At 32.7% G+C, this 21,519-nt stretch overlaps 3 protein-coding genes across 4 annotated transcripts; 2 read left to right on the top strand and 1 right to left on the bottom strand.

Moving 5' to 3' along the window:
• The first annotated feature begins 5,523 nt into the window (after positions 1-5,523).
• Positions 5,524-7,607, top strand: LOC107628922 (UPF0496 protein At4g34320-like). Its single transcript, XM_016331558.3, has 2 exons — positions 5,524-5,810; positions 6,178-7,607. The coding sequence occupies exon 2, from the start codon at positions 6,198-6,200 to the stop codon at positions 7,317-7,319; it is 1,122 nt and encodes a 373-aa protein (XP_016187044.1). The 5' UTR covers positions 5,524-5,810; positions 6,178-6,197; the 3' UTR covers positions 7,320-7,607.
• A 547-nt stretch (positions 7,608-8,154) lies between these two features.
• On the bottom strand, positions 8,155-11,453 carry LPAT5 (lysophosphatidyl acyltransferase 5). Of its 2 annotated transcripts, none has more exons than XM_016331554.3 (4): positions 11,081-11,453; positions 9,474-10,320; positions 9,084-9,214; positions 8,155-8,865 (listed from the first exon to the last, which is right to left on the bottom strand). In XM_016331554.3, exons 2-4 carry the CDS (start codon positions 10,043-10,045, stop codon positions 8,432-8,434), a joined length of 1,137 nt encoding a protein of 378 aa, XP_016187040.1. In that variant the 5' UTR covers positions 10,046-10,320; positions 11,081-11,453; the 3' UTR covers positions 8,155-8,431. The 2 variants fall into 2 exon arrangements, with proteins under 2 accessions (XP_016187040.1, XP_016187042.1); XM_016331556.3 differs by having other exon boundaries at positions 10,976-11,112.
• Positions 11,454-12,867: 1,414 nt separating this feature from the next.
• LOC107628923 (transducin family protein / WD-40 repeat family protein) lies at positions 12,868-21,312 on the top strand. The gene is made up of 23 exons (XM_016331559.3): positions 12,868-13,088; positions 13,184-13,515; positions 14,086-14,189; positions 14,415-14,483; positions 14,756-14,816; positions 14,919-15,058; positions 15,465-15,654; positions 15,890-15,951; positions 16,073-16,161; positions 16,341-16,410; positions 16,498-16,557; positions 17,271-17,417; positions 17,531-17,569; positions 17,674-17,711; positions 18,089-18,175; positions 18,604-18,769; positions 18,896-18,973; positions 19,156-19,292; positions 19,637-19,713; positions 20,179-20,248; positions 20,454-20,519; positions 20,613-20,798; positions 20,957-21,312. Exons 1-22 carry the CDS (start codon positions 13,029-13,031, stop codon positions 20,745-20,747), a joined length of 2,277 nt encoding a protein of 758 aa, XP_016187045.1. The 5' UTR covers positions 12,868-13,028; the 3' UTR covers positions 20,748-20,798; positions 20,957-21,312.
• Positions 21,313-21,519: the final 207 nt, after the last annotated feature.

The following is a 21,519-nucleotide window of genomic DNA, read 5'->3' as shown; positions in this document are numbered from 1 at the left end:
GTTTTAAACAAAAGACACATCTAACAGAAGACACATCTATGAAAGACATATCCAAGTATTAATTGATTAAAACAAAACAAGTGTTTAACAAAAGTAAAATGATATCTTTTGAAGAAGCACTCCTTCACATATCAAGAAAATTAGATACATCTACTGTCTTCATTTCTAACAACTTCTGCTTGTATGCTAATTAATCAAACAAAGCATGTTAAGAACCTATAAAAGAATAATTTAACGAAAAATAATGACTCCACCAAGCTAGTACCATTTCTGCCTAAATGAATTCAAAGGACACAAGAGAATGTTATGACATTCTACTTCTTATTCCGAAGAATATACAAGTTGGCTTTCGACAAGTTTTTTGAGCATCTCATCATTTGTAAGATCAGGTGAGGCAAGGGTCTTATCAAGTCTTTTTTTATACTACACAATCTTTTGTTTCTTTTCCATCTATGCATCTCCCAGAAAATTGGAACAATCCTTCTCTCAGAAATTCATGTCAAACACCATGTGATCAACCATTTACAAGCTCCTACTTTGCTCTTAAATCATCAACAGAAAAAATTCACCATAGTTATAAACAAAGACTAGCCATTCATGATTAATTTAACATCTCATCATAGTGAATTGATGTTTAATAATGATAAATTTTTAGTAAATTCAATTCTATGGTGTTTCCATTGTAGCATATAATCCATAAAAAGTCAATAAACTCATTATAGCATATAGCTAAAAAACCAAAAATATCAAGAGAAAAAACCAAAACTCTCCAATTCTATATGAACAAAATCAAACCCAATTTCAAATATCTCTTAATACATAGACACTACCTTATGCAAGAAAAAATCAGCAAACATTCAAAACAATAACATAGAAAAATAGGTTCAAATAAAAAACTCAAACATCTCTTTTTGCTTAATGACAACAAAAGAGCATAAGATCAAGGAACATGTATGTCAGTACTTTGTAGTAAAAGACACATACTAATACAACCTATTATTTTGTTTTTTCTATGTTTTACTTATTCTCTGATTATTCCTCGACAAATCTTACATACAATATAAATTTGTGAAAAAAGAAATATGTGAATCCTAAGAGTAAATTTTGATTTAGCATATATTTTCAGAAAATTAAACTACTTCTTTTTGCTTAATGACAACAATCAAAGGTCCAAAGGCTACAACCAATAAACAATTCAGCAGAACAAAACCAAAACTAATAAACAATTCAGCACACACTATCACTCTAAAGACACATATGTAGTAATATTCAATTGCTGCCATTACAACAAAAACTTTTCCACCCTTTTTCTTCTTCTTTTAAATTAGCATTGCAAAACATCGCTCCTAATATATGGTTGATATTTTTAATACCAAATACACCTTTATCACATTCAAAATAAGTTTTATTCAAGACATATAAACACAAGCGAATTAGTTTTCCATTCTTCAATTCCTTGTCTAACAGTAACCAAAATTTCAATGAACCATGTTATATAAATGTAATACCCAATGACATGCTCACATATGAAACCTGTAAAATTCTAGATTTCTGAAAACAGTAAAGTAGCACGTATCTCTTATTGCAGCATCGGCGCCGGAGGAAAGACAGGTTGCATGACGGGGCTCCGCCGCGAAGTAGAGAACGGCAGTGCGCTACGGGACTAGGACGCGAGGCAGGGATCGACGCTAGCTTGGGGCTCAAATCGAACATCAGTGGGGCGCAGGTAGACTTCAGCTACGACATGTGTTGAGGCGGCGTCGGGGGGGGGGGGGGCTGTAGGCTTGACAGGAGGATGCGTCTTCAACGGGGCGCAATGGCAACATGCAACAGAGGCGGTGGCGCTTGGGCGACTGAGCGGAGCAAATCGAGACGGTTGCTGTCTAACGGTCCAGTGGCGTTGATTACCGTTGACGGCGGCGACCGTCGAAGACTGCACGAAGAAGAGGTTGCGCGGCGCTGAACGTGGAGCGTTTTGGATGTGGTTGCAAAGTAGAGAGGTGGTCAATTTAAGTTTACAATGATAAAAGAGGGACACTAGAATTGACCTAGGTTAATTTAGGATGTGGTTTTTTAAATTTTATTGGGCTTTGGGGTTCAGTCCAACAAAAATTGACAGAAATTGGCAGAAACTATGTTCGTAACGTAGCGGAATTGATTAATAAATGATAATGCGATAATATGATGAGAGATCATAAATAATATGAAAAGATGTTTTACGAATTACCATATGAATAAAAATTTAGTTAAATAATCATGCGCACTTTTTATCTCTTAAAAAAAAGTATAGATTGTTCACAAAAAGAAAAACCACATTTTTCGAGTGGTAAAAACTGCCATGTAATTATTTTTATACGAAATTGATATTTAAAAATTATTAAATAATTTAATAAGTTTAATTAAATTATTATCTAATAATTTTTAATTATGAATTTTAATTGAAAACAATTGCATATGAGTGTTTACCTTTACGAGCAACCAAATCAGATGCAAATTTTCGGAAAAAAAAATTATTAACTCAAACTTTGTTTAGGTTAAATATTTATAATGCAAATCATATCAAAATCATCTTTTTAGACGTTAATTATATATTGGATTAAGTGACAATAGTTCGAAAACAATAAACTATATATACTTCATTTTTAATACTTCACAATAACTTAAAATAACTACGTAACACCTTCGCTTAATGTGTTATAATCACTAATCATCAGATATCACATTCAAAATATGAAATCAGATATCATCACATTACTACATTTTTCCACAAAATGTTGTTTAGTTATACACGGGTTATGTGAGGAAAATTTCGAAGTCAAAAAAAAAAAAAGAAAATCTTTCGCACACACTACCTAAGTACCTATACTTAAAATTATACGTAAAAATTGGCATTATGAGTATTATATATTTAGAAAAATATTAGATAACTAGTAAAATTTATTATTTTAATTATTAGTCTAATTTTTTAGTTTAATAATTTAATAATATATTTTTATTCAGTATTTTAAATATTAATAATTAATTATGACTTAAAAATAATAAATTTTATTAATTTTTTAATATTTCTCTTTTAGTCATATTAGATATACATCAAAATTAGATACTAATATAAAATATATATTAAAATATAAATACATATTAAAAATAAATTAAATAATATATATTTATACACAAATATATTAATAACTGATTTTAATTATTAATTTTAGTGTACAAATTAAATATATTATTTGGATATTTCTATATCACTTAAAAAGTTGGGACATTATTCAGTATTCACAGCAAAGTAGCAACCGTGTTTTCAAGTGACTTTCCCTTTGCAAACTTGATATACAAATAACCTCAACTTCTTTTCTTTCTTTTGTTCACTAAATAGGTAAACAAATAAATAGATTTTAAAAAATATCATGTTTTAATATATTATTAATTATTTTCTATCTATCTATCTATCTATCTATCTATCTATCTATTATAATAAAGGATATAAAAAGAGCTTACTGTAATTTTTTTCCGAAATACTCTTCGTTTTATATAATACAAAAGGCATATTTTTACTATTTCAAAGACTTGAATTAAATTTTTTTATTAAAATATTAGATATTTACGATTTTAACTATCTTTATATATATTATTATTATTATTATATATTTAATTCATAAAAAATATATTAATAAATACGTTGGTGTCAATTAAGGGTAAAAATAGGTTGAGCCGATCCTAATCGAGTTTTAGTTTTGATGAACCTGATCTATGTTGTAAATAGATAGTTTAAGTCTAGATCTATTATCTCTTACAGTTTTTTTTTTTTTTTTTTTCAGATTCGAATCCGATTTATTGAAAATCCGACAAACTCATGAGCCTATTTGAAAAAATATGTTTTATGAATTATAATTTAAAATAATAAATTTAAAAGTTCTAAATCGACATTAAATGTATTTCAAAATTTATAATTCATAATTTGTAAAGTATAATTCATTTATATATTAATCATTAGTCACATATCATAATCATATATTCTTATAATCTATAAACTTTTTCTTTAAACAAAAAGTTACAATCTTAACTAATTTTTAAACAATAGATTTTTTTTAGTTTTATTTTGTGTTTAATATAAATAAATTTTTAAAAATCAAAACTAAAAATAATTTATTTTTATAAAAAAATATTTTACTAGCCGACTCAATGAGCTTAATTTTGTAAGTTTTTTTTAAAAGCCTATGACTTGACATTTTTAACTAATAGGCTTTATAAAAAGTCCAAACAACCTGACCTATTTAATAAAACCAGCTTAGTTTAAAATAAGTCGAGTCACAAACCTCCATGGGACGGTTCTAGGTGTAAGGGTATGGGGACAAACATCCCACTATAATTTGAAATTTTTTTGAATAGTACATGATAATAATATTTATTTGTCCCTATTAAATTATTGATTTTGATCCTATTTTACTCAACTTTTTGAAACTTGATATTCAATTTGATAATTTCATATTAGATGTGTTATAAGATCAATTCTCAAATTTAAATGAGATTAGTATTCTTTCTTAAAAATCGATTTGAAAGAATATTATTTATCTATTGATATTTCTTCTTTTGAAGTTAGTTTTAATTTTTTCTATGACAACTGTATTAATAGAAAAAAAATTTTAAACTATGAATATCATCAAGACCTAATTGTATGATATGTGAAATTTTTAGATGATTATTTAATGATATATGTAAACAAAAAAAATTTCAATTATATTGTTAAAAAAAGATTATTCAATCTTTTTAAAATATAAAACTTAAAAAAAATAGAATTTTAAATTATATGTTATTATTTAAAAAATAGAATAATAATAATAATAATAATAATAATAATAATAGTAGTAGTAGTAGTTATGCTACCTGTGCATAAAAAAACCATTCATAAGAATATATATTTAAATATAAAATATATATATTAAAAGTTAGTTAAATAATATATATATTTATATACAAATATATAATAAATAATTTAATAATTAATTTTTTATATATATAATATTTTTTATAAAAATTATTATTATGTTATATATATATATCTGTTTCTATTGTGAAAATCTTTTGGATTTACTACTGATTAAATAGCCCGACTCATTTTTACTCCGATAAATAACTAGTGCTAATAATAGAAAGTGTAAAAATACGTATTCATTATAATCGAATAATCAAGTAATAAATACTTTTTTAGTAATTAATTAATCACTTATGGTTAGCATAATTAGTTGTGGCCTAGCCTAACCACTAAGCTGAATCCTATGCTTCTTGTTCTTGTTGCATCCAAATTCTGTTATAACTTATAAGAGTTATTATTTTATTATTATTATCATTATTATTATTTTGCTTTGCACCTTAAAAGTCTGTTCATTTTTTTTTTTTATTCAGTGTAGAAAGAGTTTGAAGAGAGAGAAAATAAGTCTCATTGCTTCCCGCGTTTTCCATCTTCTCCAATACCACTTTCTTTCTTTTCTTTTTTTTTTTTTTTTTTAAATTATGCGTGCAAGCGATTCTCTTATACTCTCATCAAAACCCTACCTTCCCACATTTCTTGGTCCCCATAACACCTTTTGTTGTTTCTTTAAGCTTCTGCATTCACTTCCCAACCTCACATTTTCTTTAAATTTTTTTGCTTTTTTAATTTCCTCTTTCATCTTTCTTTTTCAAGAAGGAAATAAAAACACACAGAAACCGAAAAAAAAAAACACCATTTTAGTTTTCTCTCAGCTCAATATCAATTTGCCTTAGCTTGTCCTTGTCTGGGGTTTCGTAATCTTCTTCAATCGCTTTCAAAGGTTTGAACTTTTCTAAATTTCTCTATTTGGGTCTGTTTGATCAAGCATGTTTTTTAAGCTTTTTGAGGTGACTAGTTAGTTAGGTACGGTTTCTGATCATCATAGATTCAATTACTTTAGATAGAGATAGCAATCATTGCTTTGTTGAAGTAGTTTTGGTTTAACTGTTTGTTGGATCTCTCAAATTCTCAGAAAGTTGCACTAAGAATAATCTCATATATATGTGTTTACTTTTTCAATTATCAACTTTGATATGACAAAAGGAATTACTTTGTGGAACTATAGGACTTCTTTTTTTTTTTTTTTTCTTCTGATAAAGGGGATTTGAATTTAATTGGTTCTTATCTCTATTGTTATCATTGTTTAGATCATTTTTCAATTGAAGCAATGGGAAGCCATATGAGCAAGAAGATCCCTGAAACATCATCAACTGTTAACATCAGTACCGATATGCACTATCGAACTGAATTGAGTTCCTATGAGGTTGCTTGCAAGCTTGATGCTGATTTGCAGTCATTCGACAACATCCTTCAAGCTCGAACGAATCAGGTCATCAATACTCTCGCAACTGGCGTTGAAGTTCGAGCTCTTTCGTTCGATTCGCTCAAACAAGTCACAGAATGTCTTCTGGAGATGAATCAGGAAGTTGTGAAGGTAATCTTGGACTGCAAGAAAGATATATGGAAGAGCCAAGAATTGTTTGAGCTTGTTGAGGAGTACTTTGAGAATAGTTTGCAGACTTTGGATTTCTGCACTGCATTGGAGAAGTGTCTGAAGAGAGCAAGGGATAGCCAATTGCTTATCCTTGTGGCCCTTCAGCAGTTTGAGGAGGAAACAGAATCCGGGGATAACCGGTACACGAGGACTTTGCAGGAGCTGAAGAATTTCAAAGCAGCTGGTGACCCTTTCACTGAAGAATTCTTCCAAATCTTTCAATCTGTTTACAAGCAGCAGATACTAATGCTTGAGAAGTTGCAATTCAGGAAGAACAAGCTTGATAAGAAGCTGAAATACATCCATTCTTGGAGGAAGGTGTCTTGTCTGATATTTGTGGCTACATTTGCTACTGTCTTGATCTGCTCAGTCGTGGCAGCGGCCATTGCTGCTCCTCCGGTTGCGGCCGCAGTGGCTGCTGCTACCTCTATCCCAATTGGTTCAATGGGGAAGTGGATTGACTCCCTTTGGAGGAACTATGAGAATGCATTGAAAGGGCAGAAGGAAGTGATTAGCTCGATGCAGGCCGGTACCTATGTTGCTATAAAGGATTTGGACAACATCCGGATTCTCATTGACCGGCTTGAAATTGAGATCGAATCTCTATTGCACAATGTGGATTTTGCCATAGAAGAAGAAGCCGTGAAGGTTGCCATAGTGGAGATCAAGAAGAAGCTGGGAGTGTTCATGAAGAATGTTGAAGATTTAGGAGTTCAAGCCGATATGTGTAGCCGTGACATTAGGAGAGCAAGAACTGTGGTTCTGCAAAGAATCATAAAGCATCCAAACAACTGAAGAACAATCTCTTAATTATACCTCGCCAATCAAGTAACTGATACAGTTTGTTGGAGATTACATTATGTGTTCCTTATGTTAGTTTCTTGATCTTTAGTCATCTTGGATCCAAGAACATTTGGATTCATGTTAAAGCTAATAATTGGACTATACTATGTTGTTCATTCTGCTTGTCTAGGCAGCTGAAATTTTTTATTCTTTTCATACAATAGTGTACCAGCAATGTAAATATTTTTTTTTTGTTTCATGATTTCATTCTTTTTTATTAAAATCTTGTTTCTTTCAACCAATTACTTGCATGCTAATCATATAAAAATTTATCTATACATCACCTCCACATTAAATTAAACTTACAAATACGGTACACATGTACTTGTATATTAATGAATGTAGAATTAAATTGAGCTAGACAAATATAGAAACAGAGGTACATAAGGTAGAAATATTTGGTATTAGATCATATCTGCATTAATTAGTGCCAAATATGGATAAACTTGGCATGCAAGAAAGCATTGAAAGAAGAAGCAAATCTTAAACAAATACAGGTATGTTATGACTTTGTTGTCCTGTGTAAGACTTAACAAAGTGGAGAAAAAGAAGTTACACGGAACTTGGAAGATTGATAATGAAGATAGTTAACAGATGGCAAATTAGGTAGGTGTCACTAATCTTGATAGGAGAAGAGTCACGTTCTATTATCTGTATCACTTTTGGTTTATCTAAGAGAATATTATTAATCACTTCTTTTCTCTTTTCCTTTTTTATAAGAATCCTACAATTCATTGCCTTATATGTTGCTTGGAAAATTTGAGTTTGCCTCATAGGCATTAGCCTCTTAAATCAAAATTAGTGAAACTCAAATTTATTGCAAAAGTGTATTTAAATATGAAATGTTACATGTTTTATATCCAAGTAACCATATCTGCAAATACAAACTATATGGTCTTTGTGACATAAAAAACATTGTTGCTAAACACATGAATCCTAAAGAAGTTTTAAGAATCATAATAGGTATATGAGGCAAAACTTGGTTGATCTATCACCATTTTTGTCATATTAATCTGAACGGGTTTTCATACAAATAGAATTGCATGCAGCAACAAATCCATGCTCTAAGGGTGACACTTAGATCTCATCTTCAGAAAGCTGAGAATCGGTTGAGGCCGAATATTGAAAGATGTTGCCGGAATCAAATAAGCGCAGACTAAAGACACATAGAGTTTGAACCAGACACAGGAGAAAGTGTAGTATATGCATGTGCCGGTCACCATAATAACTGTGATACAATTCAGAAAGCTTTTTGCAGTAGGCAAGTCCAATTCGGTTGCTTGATCAGGAAACTGACCTTGAGATTGAAAATTCGCAAGCAGATGGTCCTTTACTTTGAATCTATCTACCAACCACATGGAAATTTCCTGTTCAGATTCCGGTATGCAATCAAGGGGAAATCGGCGGATGTGCATATGAACTTCTGAAGGTTCCACCCCAAAGACATTGTCCAAGAAAGTTGGGCACCGGTATTTGTAGCCAATGGTCACGTCATAAACTGAAAAATGGAAGTTAAGGGGAAACAAAATTTAAAGTAGTGGCAGTATCGAATGACCGAAATTATGAACTATGGTATTTTATATATGATTATTAAAGTAGAAAAAGAACCAGTTAGTCATAGAGGATGTAATAAGATATCAAGAACCAGCTACAAGCTTAAGCTATGTACTTTATCAAGAACTAAAGAACGTCGAAAATAAAGGGCGATAGGACAACCTGCAGTCAGAGAACCTCTCAACTCTCGCAAGCAGGTGCAGAAGCCCTTTGTCTTTGGAAGTAAAACATTTTTCAGAATCGGTAACCCATGTTCTGCAGCATACTTTTGACTCCGAATACACTTCTGCTCACTACAAGAGAAAAGATTTGAGAGAATAAATGTGGAGAAAGTTATAAATGTTCTACAAACTGGTGATGGCTTATTGATGTTTCAAGACAGAAAAAAGAGATTGGGGGGGGGGGGGGAGGAATTACAATTCTATGATGCAATAGACTTGGCACTTTACTTTCTCCCCCATTCTCATGATGATCATAAACAAAGATATGTATCAAAGTTACCCCAGCATAGCAGTAACAAAGTTAAAAACTATTGAGAAGTATGGAGCTTACGTAAAATCGGTGCCTTCTGGGAAAAGAGCAAGCCAAAGAGGATCTTGAGGATCCTTGAATGTTGAAAGCATATGGCGCAAGGTTGATTCATCGGCCTCCCACTTCCTTTCCACCGGAATGAACTCTAATATGTGAAATGCCCAACCAAAAACCGGAAGTTTCATCAAGCTGCTCTTAAGTATATATCTTATGTATCCGACACATCCTTTCCGCAACGCAAGGTCCCATAAATACATCCAGTCAACCTCGGTTCTATGATTTGCAATCAGCAAGATTCTTTCTCTAGAAGGAACAATATCTCCAGAAAACACAACTTTAGTCTTGTTGATCTTTTCAAACAGAAAAGGCCACAAAGCTAACCAAGCACCAAAGAAAAAGGAAGTTGCTCTTCTGCTGTATTTCATGCTAAAAAGTCGAACTATAACAGCACCATTGAAGCCAAAGAAGACTAACATTACAAATGCTGTTGAAAACAGCACCAACAAACAGATCAGGCCCCTTAAAACCCTCAATGGAGCTAAAGCATGATGCTTTTCGTCGAAATCTGCACCTACAGATTTAAGAACTGCCATATGCCTATCAACGACAAACCACAGACTTAAGTAAAATAGCTGCACTGCCTCTTCAAGATTTACCTCCTCAACAAAATTGGCCTATAAACAAATTTTGATATCTACTAGTCTACACACAGAGTTTCCTTTTTCTGATCCCGACAAAAAAAGAGGCATACTCTGCTAGCTGTGATTTGCTGTTTAGATTACTCAACAAGAGAATGATCTTTTAAGAATTTCGGCCACAGAATGAATGAATGCACCTAGGATAAAGTTGAGGATGCCATATCTTTTACCTTGAAGGAAGACAAGAATTGAGCAATGTCAAGTATAAGGAGATAAAAGTGGAGAACAAAATACACTTCTATTAAACAAAATCTTAAACATTCTAAACAAGTATTATGACAAATTAATGAAGACATATAAACAGCTGAAAGTGCATCGTTGCTTATGAAGGCTACACCTCAATAATTTAAGTCCAATAGTAAACAAACTCACTCTTAAGAAAATCAATCTTTCCTTGTGTAAAATCAAGTCAAGTAACAGCTAATAAAAAACACATCACTTGACCATAAAAATAAAATCACCAGCTCCTTCAATCACAGTCATGTCTAACATCAGCTAGAGAAAGATAAATAACATGCCTAAAACATATGAAATGCAACGCATTCAGCATTCTGGAATATTGATTCTAAGCATGAAAAAAAAAAAAAAAAAAAACAAGAAAACATGATCACTTATGAAGCTGATTACCTGAAGAGAACCTAGTATACAAAACAAAGCCACATTTCGCAAATGGCAAGGGTTTTTCCTTCTATTCACAAAATGATTCAAACCCCACTATTCAACAGGCTTTAAAGTAATGGAAAGCATAGATCTTTATCAGAAAACATGCTTAAAGTACTGAAAAAATGAAAAACAAAAAAACAAAAAAGCAATATAATTTCTTACAATGTTGGGATAATACAACATAACCACCAAGGAATTTTTTTACCATGATAGACTGATAAACAATGAGGTTGAGTCTCATGTTTTTCTGTTTCTTTTCACACTCACCTTTCATCAATCATGTGATGGGCATTGAGATCAACAAGAAATGACAAACTGGGAAAGTGAGTTTGTAAGAAAAAAGTGATTTTTTTTTTCTTTTTGTTTTTTGGTTTGGAGTTGAGGAACAGTTAGATTAGATAGAAGGAGTTAGAGGTGAGGTGTAGATTCTGGTGATGGTTCTGTTTGTGAAGCAACAATAATAGCAACCTTTCTCTGTCAATTACTACTACTACAGTCTACAGTTCCTAAAGAACTGAACAGAAACAAAGAGAGTAGAGAGTGTGGTGTGTAATAGCTAGAAAGCACGTATGACTATGAGAGAGAGAGAGAGAGTGAGAAAGAGAGAGAAGAAAGAAAAGGCTGCAAAACGTGGAAAACTACGAAGCATGCCACCTTGTCTTTTTTATAGTTGTGGTGTTTATTTATTGTTTAAGTCTAAGTTTTGTTCCAATTTCCAAAGGAAAGTGCTATTTCCCAAACCTTGTTGAAATGACAAAAATCTTAAGGTTGTGTTAATTAATGTATGATTTGCTTAATTATTTGTTGAATGTGGCGTTAAGTTACTGAAAAGTGATCAAATGTGTGTGTCGGTTCAACATAGACTGGCCTGGTCCCACTTTGTTTTCCATATTTTTTTTCTCAGAAGAAATAAAATTTACTGATTTAGAAAATGTGAATTATGTTTAAAGGAGATTATTATAGATATTAAAATAATTATTTATTTATTTTTATTTGTTAAATATGTAAAAAATGATAAAAAAAATTAGTTAAAAAAAAAGTAGTTATAATTTAACTAAAAAATCTTAAAATAAAAAATTTAATATATAGATATAGATATTTGATATCTGATATCGTGACAGAAAAAGAAATATATTAAGAAAAAAGACCTTGTTGGTGTTACATAGTTTTGTTGTGTTCACGAGTTGCATGTGAAACATTTTCAAATTTCTTTAGGTTTAAACTTTATAATAGCATCTGAAGTTATATATTTTGAGATTCTTTTTAGCTAATTGGGGGCATTATACTTTGGGACTTAGGAATTAGGACCTATAGTTAATACAATATAAAACAATGATTGATTTATTTTTGGTATACTATGATGAATGATTTTAAATGCTTGTAAAATAAGTTACTGCCTGAGATTATATACCTGAGAACATGTGTAATTTCAAAATTGTATTTATTATAAAAAAATATAGCTGAGATTGTTTTTATTTTATGGATAAATAAGTCGAATAATTTTAGTGTGTATTTTTTTTATTATTCACAGTATTTTTTAATTTGATAGGTCAAGACTAATCCGTTACTATTTATTATTACTATTTATAACTAGGTGAAACCTCATGCTTTTTTTTTTTTTGGACCTGTGACCTCATGCTTTAAAAGTTATTTTTTTGAACTAAAAGCAAAATAGTTGGGCCTATCTCTAAGTTCCTTGGGCCTTTCTTAAAGATTATAGGCCCATTGAAAGCACTTGCTGGTTTTTTTTTTTTTTTGGTGACTACTTGCTGGTTGACCAAACATATTGCCTCCCCAGTTGACCAACAAAATAGTGAAAATACACTGAAAATAGTAGACAAATAATAATAAAGAAAATAGCGATAATCAGATTAGATATAAGCAACCTACTAATTTTCTTAATTTAATAATTAATACATAATGCATGTTGAAGGTTTTTTTTTTTTAATTTTAATATTATTATGATGAATGATGATTAACAATTAACCTAAGTGACCATTTCTACAAAATTATTGATAGTTGTTTTTATTTAAAAAAAGATTATTTATAAAAATATTTATTTTTCTAACTAAATTTTATTTAATTAAAGTTTTGTTTAGAGTAGAAGTGTTGAAGAAGCAAAGGAAGGAACTTTGGTACTCTCTCACACTCTAACTCTGCTGTGAACTCCTTCAGCTGGGTTTTACGTTCTTCTTCTCAGTTCATAACAACATTAATGGAGATCGATTTCAATGAGTATCAGTTGCGCTGTGAACTCCGTGGCCACGAAGATGACGTAACATTCAAATCTCTCTCTTTTTTTCGATTTTTTATTTGTTTGTTTTCGATTTTTGAATTGATCGGTTGAATTGAACTGAATAATCGATTTAGGTTCGTGGAATATGCGTGTGCGGCAACGAGCGCATAGCGACGTCGTCGAGGGACAAAACCGTTAGGCTTTGGTCTCAGGACCCTTCTGAGAAACGCAAGTTCGTGTCTTCGAAGATTCTTTTGGGTCACACCAGCTTCGTTGGACCAATTGCATGGATTCCTCCCAACGACGAGTTCACAGAAGGTGGGGTTGTGTCAGGTGGAATGGACACACTCGTTTTGGTTTGGGACTTGAAGAGTGGTGAGAAGGTTCAAACCCTCAAAGGCCATTCTTTGCAGGTCACTAGCATTACATTGGATAATGGGGATATTGTTTCATCTTCTGTTGATTGGTAGGGTTCATTGACTTTGAAATTATTTTCGATTCGGCTATGTTGTTATTCAGTTTGATTGGTTTCCTTGTTTGGAAACTTGAACGGGGATGATCAAATATAGAGATATCTATGTGTTGAATTTAACTGTAATCACTTCTTCCCCAAGTATGTCTTCACTGTTCAGGAATATTGAATTTGAGATCAGCAATGTTGTTAGAGTCTAATAATTGGTTGTGATTCAGTTTGCCTGGTTTCTTGGTGGATAATTTGAATGTGAATAAGTATATTGAAGATGCTCTGCATTGCAGTACGTTTGTTTCTTCTGGAGTAGCTTCGTAGGGTTTAGGGTTTACTTGATTTTAGTATTGCTCTTGGACACCAATGATAATCTTTTGTGAAGCTTTAGCTTTCAACCATCTAAGTTATTACAATTTTGATCCATGGTTTTCAAACTGTTGTTTTAGTTTATTTGATACCTTTTTCTAGGTGCTACCTGTGTTTGTGTTTATATTTTGTTTGTTTTTGTTCTTTTAGCGTATCCTATTCCTAGCTCTATTATGTTTATTGACTTTCCGAATTATTATGCAGTACCTTGAGACGGTGGAGAAATGGACAATCTGTAGAGACATGGGAGGCTCACAAGGCACCTATCCAAGCTGTTATAAAGTTACCTTCAGGCGAGCTTGTTACAGGTACTGTCACTCATGCATTTTGCTCTCCAAAAATCTCTTCATATCTTTTTGATCTGTAGTCAACTAGTCATTCTATTCTATGAAATTGTTTATAATTGCTGTTCCTCAGAGCAATCATGAAATCCCATATCGTTAACTGAAGGTAAAAACTTTATTCTTGTAAACAATATTGAAATGGCATTATAGTAAGTTAAGTTATTTAACTTATCTTCTGACATGTTCTAGGTTCAAGTGACACAACTTTGAAGCTTTGGAGAGGAAAAACTTGTTTACATACTTTCAATGGACATGCAGGTTTGCTTTTCATCATCTTTAGACACATTTTAATGTTTATGTTGTCACTGTATAATATTGATTTTGTAAGTTTTTCTTATGCATTTCCTTGGGTGGTGAGGACTGATTGAATTAGGTTAGTTCTTGATTAACAATTGAAAAAAGGCCAAAGTGACCTTGCAATTATATTACCTTGAGAACATGTTTTTTATGCTACTTTGTGTTGTTATGGGGTGCTCTTATTTATTTTGTTGTTTCATGGTAAATCCTGACGTCTTCTGAGGAGTGTGCAGATACGGTTAGAGGATTGGCTGTGATGGCTGGCCTTGGGGTCCTATCCTCATCACATGATGGGTGGGGGTTTATTTCTGAACACACTTTTAAATCTAATCAATACTGTATTCCTGCTTTGCATCAGAATAATATACTCTGTTTCACTTGCTTCTATTGGTACAGTTCTCTGAGATTATGGGCAGTAAGTGGTCAAGTGTTAATGGAGATGGTTGGCCATACTGCAATTGTTTATTCAGTTGATTCACATGCATCTGGACTTATCGTCAGTGGTAGTGAAGACCGATTTGCAAAAATATGGAAAGGTGATTACATGTTTCCTACTTATTGGTGTGTCACTGGAATATTTTCTGGAATATTGTCAGTGGTTCAGCAATGATGCTCAATATCGTCTAGTGTGTGTTTAATGAGCTACAGAATTAACATTGGTAGTCTATCTCCACAAAGTTTATTGGGGAGGAGTTCTGTCTCTCACTCTCCCCCTTTATGTCTTGCATTTTTCCATATGTTAGCAAGCAAATTTAGGAAACTGGTTCATGTTTGTCTTTGTCTGATTAGTTCAGCATTCACATTAAGCTTTATTATATTGGCTTATGCTAATTAATTTCTATTCTTTTTACAGAATGTGTAAAATATTTATTTATTTATGTATTTATTTATTTCATTGCTTATGTAACTTGTGTTGGAAATTTTTTCCTTCATAATTTTCAGATGGAGTTTGTGTTCAGAGCATAGAGCATCCTGGTTGTGTTTGGGATGCAAAGTTCATGGAAAATGGGGATATTGTGACAGCGTGTTCGGATGGAGTTGTACGCATTTGGACAGTTCATCCAGATAATATTGCTGACCAGCTTGAGCGTGATTTATACGCTTCTGAACTTTCTCAATACAAGACTAGTAGGTATAGTCAATTAGTCATGCACCTGCTGTTTCAAAATGTTGTTTCTCCTTTTCTGTCTGTCCATATTGAAATTTTCTTAACCATCAGTTCAACTCTGAAATAGATGGTTGATTTGACCTTGCCACCACCTTGTTGTTTTCTTCTTTTTTTTTATTCGAATTGTGTCATGCTTGGATTAATTATATATTGCTATCATACGTGATTGAGGACTAGCATTTTCTTTTAACTTTTGTAGAAAAAGGGTTGGTGGATTGAAATTGGAAGAGTTACCCGGCTTGGAGGCACTGAAGATCCCAGGTCTGGTTTATCTGTTTCCTTTTCAGTTTTCATTTAGCCAAAGCTTTTGTCCCCCACCCATGTTATTTGTTTCTTCTTTTGATCATGATTTCTCTTTTAATAATCTTCCGGTTATGCACAGGTACTAGTGATGGCCAGACAAAAGTAGTCAGAGAGGGGGATAATGGGGTGGCATATGCATGGAACATGCCAGAACAGAAGTGGGATAAAGTAATTCCCCTTCTTGATTCTTTTGAGTTTTTGACTATATTGGTGATAAGAACTTCAAATCAACAAATATGTGTTCTATTGTTTATATCTTATTTAACCTGTCTAATGCTTCAGCCTCAGTCACTTGCCAACCTGTCTGACACGGTTATTTTTTATTAACAATTTATGTTTTCCTAAAGATTGGTGAAGTTGTTGATGGACCGGAGGAATCAGGTCGCGCTTTCCACGATGGTGTTCAGTATGACTATGGTCAGTTTCCTGTGGTTCCCTTGCACAGTTTATTGGCTTTATCTTCTTCAGACTCCTTTCTTATAAATTTTTACTTCTGCGGTTCAGTATTTGATGTCGACATTGGAGATGGTATGCCTATCCGCAAGTTGCCATACAATCGATCAGGTACACACTTCAACCACAAGGCTTTTGCTGAGGTGGTGTCATTTTATATTCTTGAGGAAACAATCTTTGCATTACTCTTTTGTGCTGCAGCAAGAGATGTAACTCTACTGCTTGGGTCTAAGCAACTTTTGATAAAGAATCTCCCTTTTGGATGTGTAGCAAATTTTTCGGAGCCAGTAGAAGCATATTATTAAAGTATTTAACTAAATAGTTTCTGTGTAGTTTTAGATATACCATATAATTGCCATTCCAAGTATGTATATTAGTGGATTTATTTATTCATATTCCATTTGAATGTAAGCATTCTCATTTTGCTTATGCTCGGAACAATGAATTCATTGTACTTTCAAGGCAGTAGAAAGTGTCAATCAACTCAAATATTCTCCCTATCATTATATGCAATAATCAACGGAAGAGACGAAAAAATTTCATGTAGTTGCCAGAACTTGGGAGTGATTAATTAGGTTTCTAAGGCTTCTCATTGATGTAATGATCCAGAAATTCTTTTCAGCTACTTTTTTGCACATTTTCTTCCTTTTGTTTTCTTGTCTCTTGCTATTGTTTGTCTTATATAACACAACTTGGATGTAGAACATCAATTTTTTTTCCTATTTTAAGTAACCTTTGAGTCATACTTTGAATAGCTTCATGTTTTGCTTGCTCAAAATAGTTTATTCTTGTCAATTAATAAGCAAGTTGTACAACATCTACAGATAATCCCTATGATGTTGCTGACAAATGGCTACTCAAAGAGAACCTTCCTCTTTCCTTCCGTGAACAAATTGTACAGTTCATACTTCAAAATACCGGACAAAAGGATGTTACCTTTGATGCTTCATTTCGTGATCCTTACACTGGTGGTAAGTATAATTATGTCTTTGCTCAACTTTAAAAGAATGATGGTAATCAATGAGGTCAAATATATTTGTTATTCTTCTATTTTTTGCTTGATTGTTTTTTCCTTGTTTTTCAGCCAATGCTTATGTACCAGGACAACCTTCACGAACATCTGGTGAAAATCCAGCTTTCTTTGTCCTGCTTTAGTTCCATCCATGCTGCATTATGTGCTTGTGTGTGTCAGTCTCCATTAAAACAATTGTTATTTTTTAATTACAGATGCTTCTGCAAAACCTACTTTCAAGCATATTCCTAAGGTATACTTTCAGATTAACATTTGGCATGTATATCAACAATTTTAAAAATGAGATTGTAATTTGTCTAGAGGCTAAGACTATGGTCTCAATACCCATGCTTTAAGAGAAAAGTTGATTTGTTCACTAATGTGCTACAATAGCAAGAAAGGACTCTTGGCACATGTTACTTGGTTTATTTCACATGCAAACGGACTCTTGGTACATGTTCAAGAAAATTGCCTGATTAGTTTCTGTACATTTTTTTTTCAAAAAGAGAGGATTGAATAAGTGTTGAAACCTGTCTTATTGTTCTGATAATGGAACTTCATACTTTTCTTTCCCTCTTCAAGTTAATTTTATAATGTGAGCTAATGTTCAGCACTTAATTCTATTGCCAGAAAGGGATGCTTGGTTTTGATACAGCTCAGTTTGATGGGATCCTCAAAAAGATAACTGAATTCAACAGTGCTTTACAATCTGACCAGGTATGCTACATAATTCTAAAATTATCCCCAAGTTGTTAATATCTTGCATATGTTATTTGAAGCCATCGGAATATTTTGTGTAGAAAACCATACAGAAATGCTTTATCTGTGGTAATTTTTTACTTCAATATACCTGTTCATCAATGTAAAAATACAGGTTGAGTTTCAATGTAAAAATAACTTTTGATTTTGGACTGGGGAACTACATGTTATCATTCTCTTTTTATACAGCAGACAACATTGACCTGCTGCTTCCCTCCTTTGAAAAACAATTGCTTTGCATACGAATAATATAGTTCTATGTCTTAGCAAGCTTGCTTCCATGTTCAGTGTGACAGTGTCATTAATTTTCTTGATTTTGTTATGGTTCTTTATTAATTGAAATAATGAATTTCCTGAGTAACTTGGTTGTGTTGTGAATCTCATAGGAAAAGCAGAACTTGTCTTTGACTGAACTCGATGTTTCCAGACTGGGTGCCATTGTGAAAATTCTGAAAGATACTTCACATTATCATTCTAGTAAATTTGCGGATGCTGATATATCCTTGTTGCTGAACTTGCTTCGGTCATGGCCAATTTCAATGATATTTCCTGGTTAGTTGTTGAACCAAAACCGTTGGAGAAATTTGTTCATTGTACGCTCATTTCTTAATCAATCAACTTATCAGATTTTGGAACTTGGATTTGCTTACTTTTTCATATTGTGCTTGATCTCTGCAGTCATTGATCTTGTAAGGATGATAGTTCTTCATCCAGATGGGGCTACTATGCTTCACAAGCATTTTCAAGCTGAAAATGGTATCAAGATTACCATCATTTTGTTTTCTGACTTCAAATTATGAATTTATTATATCATCAATTCAAGTTCCATCTTAACTTTGTCAAATATGCATAAATACTGAAGCCCCATTTAACTTTGGCCACCTACACTTTTGGTTGAGGTTCATTTGCTCATTGATTATCTGTTCTTTAATATTCAGATATATTAATGGAAGTGATTAAAAAGGTCACTTCAAATTCATCAATTCCTGCAAATCTGTTGACCAGCATTCGTACTGTTACTAATCTTTTCAAGAATTCATGCTACTATGGCTGGTTGCAGAAACATCGCAGTGAGGTTAGCTGATAGCATCTTTCTTGTTTTAATATTTTTGTCAAGAAAGAGGTGCATATAAATTATAGTAATGACTTCGCTGATTAATGCAGAGCTATCCATTACCCTACTTGTATTAATAATTTAATATGAGCATCTATACATATGCCATTTGTGACAAGGCCTTTTAATTTGCTCAACTGCTACATTTTTTAGTTTATTGTATTTTTTACCTGGGCCAATTTAGTGCAATTTTTGGTGAAGATTTTCTGTCCTAAAAGAGCTACCATGTAATTTGTCCATCTTTTTTTTCTGTTCTAGTGATCTTGGCCATTTATTTGTGCTAATTCTAACTTTGTGAGTTGCAGGTTCTTGATGCTTTCTCGAGTTGTAGTTCATCTCCTAACAAAAACTTGCAGTTGTCCTATTCTACCTTGATACTCAAGTAAGTCTTTGGTTGATTACTTGAGTTATGTTGGTTCACAGTGTTTGAGGGATAAACTGATACAGATGAGTTATGGGTTTGGTCTTTTAGTAGCTCGCATAATTTCGCTAGTGGATCTCATGCCTGTATTTATGTATGTACAATTCATTTATTTAGATTTTGAAGCCCTCTTTTATGTTGTTGCTTTCTGGTTGATTACTCAAAAATGGAATAAATAAGTTCCAGAGGGAAACTCTCGAAACCTTGGATTCTCCTCCATGTTCAAACCTACTTATTTGAGTTATTGCCATTATTCTGCTGCATAAGCATAGATACTTTAGCTGCGGACCTTCACATATTAAGATTTAAGATCTTAGTTATAATTCAGTATTTCCGTTATTTCAATTATTTGCTTTCAGAAGTGCAAAAGTAAGGTTCCACAAAGTAAGCTTGCAATACCTTTTACTTCTCATGTAATCCTTGCAGTTATGCTGTTCTGTTAATTGAATCGAAAGATCAAGAAGGTCAATATCAAGTCTTATCAGCAGCACTTGAGGTATGATGTACTTCATATATTCACTCAATCACTCTTTACACCCATGTAATGGAGAGCTTCTAAACTGCAAAGCTTCTCTATACTTGAAATAATAAATGAGGAGCTGCATAGTATTTTACGTTTCCACTTTATTTGAAATATCAAAGTTGCTCAATTTTTTATGTCATCATTTCTTCATTTTTATATTATGCATTTTCTGCTGCAGATTGCCGAGGAAGGAAATGTAGAAGTTGATTCCAAATTCCGTGCTTTAGTTGCTGTTGGATCACTGGTAATTTTAAATGTCTCATCTTGTGCTTTGATGTTATCATGCTCCATGAATCACTTCACTCATTTTTTCGTTCGATAAATCCTCTTCGAACAGATGCTTGAAGGTCTTGTTAAAAAGGCAGCGCTGGACTTCGATGTATTGAGCATTGCAAAAGCAGCAAAGGCTTCTAAGGAAGCCAAGCTTGCTGAAATTGGATCCGACATCGAGCTAGTAGCAAAGCAGAGTTGAATTTGCCACCTGGGTGACTAATCTCTTCAATTCCTCCGGTTAGAAATGAAGGTAAAAAATGGGACATTATCTTACTGCTATGCTACATCTCATTAGTCATCAAACAAATTTTGCTTCTGAACATCTGCCATTTTGTGGTCACTGTTAGAGCATATTTTGTTGCTCGCCCCGGATCGTTGTTCCCTCCGCTAATTACTTGCGTTCTGCAGGACTTTCTTTTTGCTGTTAAAGGAGGTGTCTCAGCAAGCAACATGGTTTCTTAGAGCTCAACACGGACATCATTCTTTTCAAAAACTGCGAGCTGTTGTTAGGGAGATTCATTGAGTCGGGGGATATTGCATTCACAGTGACAGTCAAATAGGAAGTGATACAATTACAGATTCCTCTTCCCCTTTTGAGACAATTACAGCTTAACTGATGTCTTGTTAGCACATGAAAAGTTCTCAGAAACGTTGTGTAAAGCAATCCAATCATATGATTAATCGTACTTTATGACAAGGGAATTTGTGAAATTTACTTAACAGGACCATTCTTATTTGTCCAAAAATACAACAATTTCACCAAATTTCCAATCTTTCGAACTGTTATTAGTACTTACTGGTATTCTTATATCTTAATAAAGATCACTGGCAAATACTAATACCTCATTAAAAGTCCAATATAACCATGGCGATGATTTCCTCATGACTTATGTAGTAGGGTCTTTTAATCCATTTGCATAATAATGCATCAAGCTATTACTGTTTACTACTCTAGCACACTGCAGTATTAA

The sequence above is a fragment of the Arachis ipaensis genome, chromosome B3, assembly GCF_059453495.1.
Source record: "Arachis ipaensis isolate K30076 ecotype BB chromosome B3, ASM5945349v1, whole genome shotgun sequence".
NCBI classification, from domain to species: domain Eukaryota; kingdom Viridiplantae; phylum Streptophyta; class Magnoliopsida; order Fabales; family Fabaceae; genus Arachis; species Arachis ipaensis.
This window is presented reverse-complemented; position numbering and strand designations above follow the sequence as displayed.

What these genes read in the sequence shown, in the direction of transcription:
- LPAT5 (XM_016331554.3), bottom strand. Translation starts at nt 10,045, where the DNA reads ATGGCAGTTCTTAAATCTGTAGGTGCAGATTTCGACGAAAAGCATCAT. An exon ending in CCAGAAGGCACCGATTTTAC is followed by an intron (nt 9,215 to 9,473) that starts GTAAGCTCCATA and finishes TTTCTCTTGTAG; the next exon opens with TGAGCAGAAGTGTATTCGGA. An exon ending in GAGAGGTTCTCTGACTGCAG is followed by an intron (nt 8,866 to 9,083) that starts GTTGTCCTATCG and finishes TCCATTTTTCAG; the next exon opens with TTTATGACGTGACCATTGGC.
- LOC107628923 (XM_016331559.3), top strand. Translation starts at nt 13,029, where the DNA reads ATGGAGATCGATTTCAATGAGTATCAGTTGCGCTGTGAACTCCGTGGC. An exon ending in TTCAGGCGAGCTTGTTACAG is followed by an intron (nt 14,190 to 14,414) that starts GTACTGTCACTC and finishes GACATGTTCTAG; the next exon opens with GTTCAAGTGACACAACTTTG. An exon ending in GGAGGCACTGAAGATCCCAG is followed by an intron (nt 15,952 to 16,072) that starts GTCTGGTTTATC and finishes GGTTATGCACAG; the next exon opens with GTACTAGTGATGGCCAGACA.
- LOC107628922 (XM_016331558.3), top strand. Translation starts at nt 6,198, where the DNA reads ATGGGAAGCCATATGAGCAAGAAGATCCCTGAAACATCATCAACTGTT.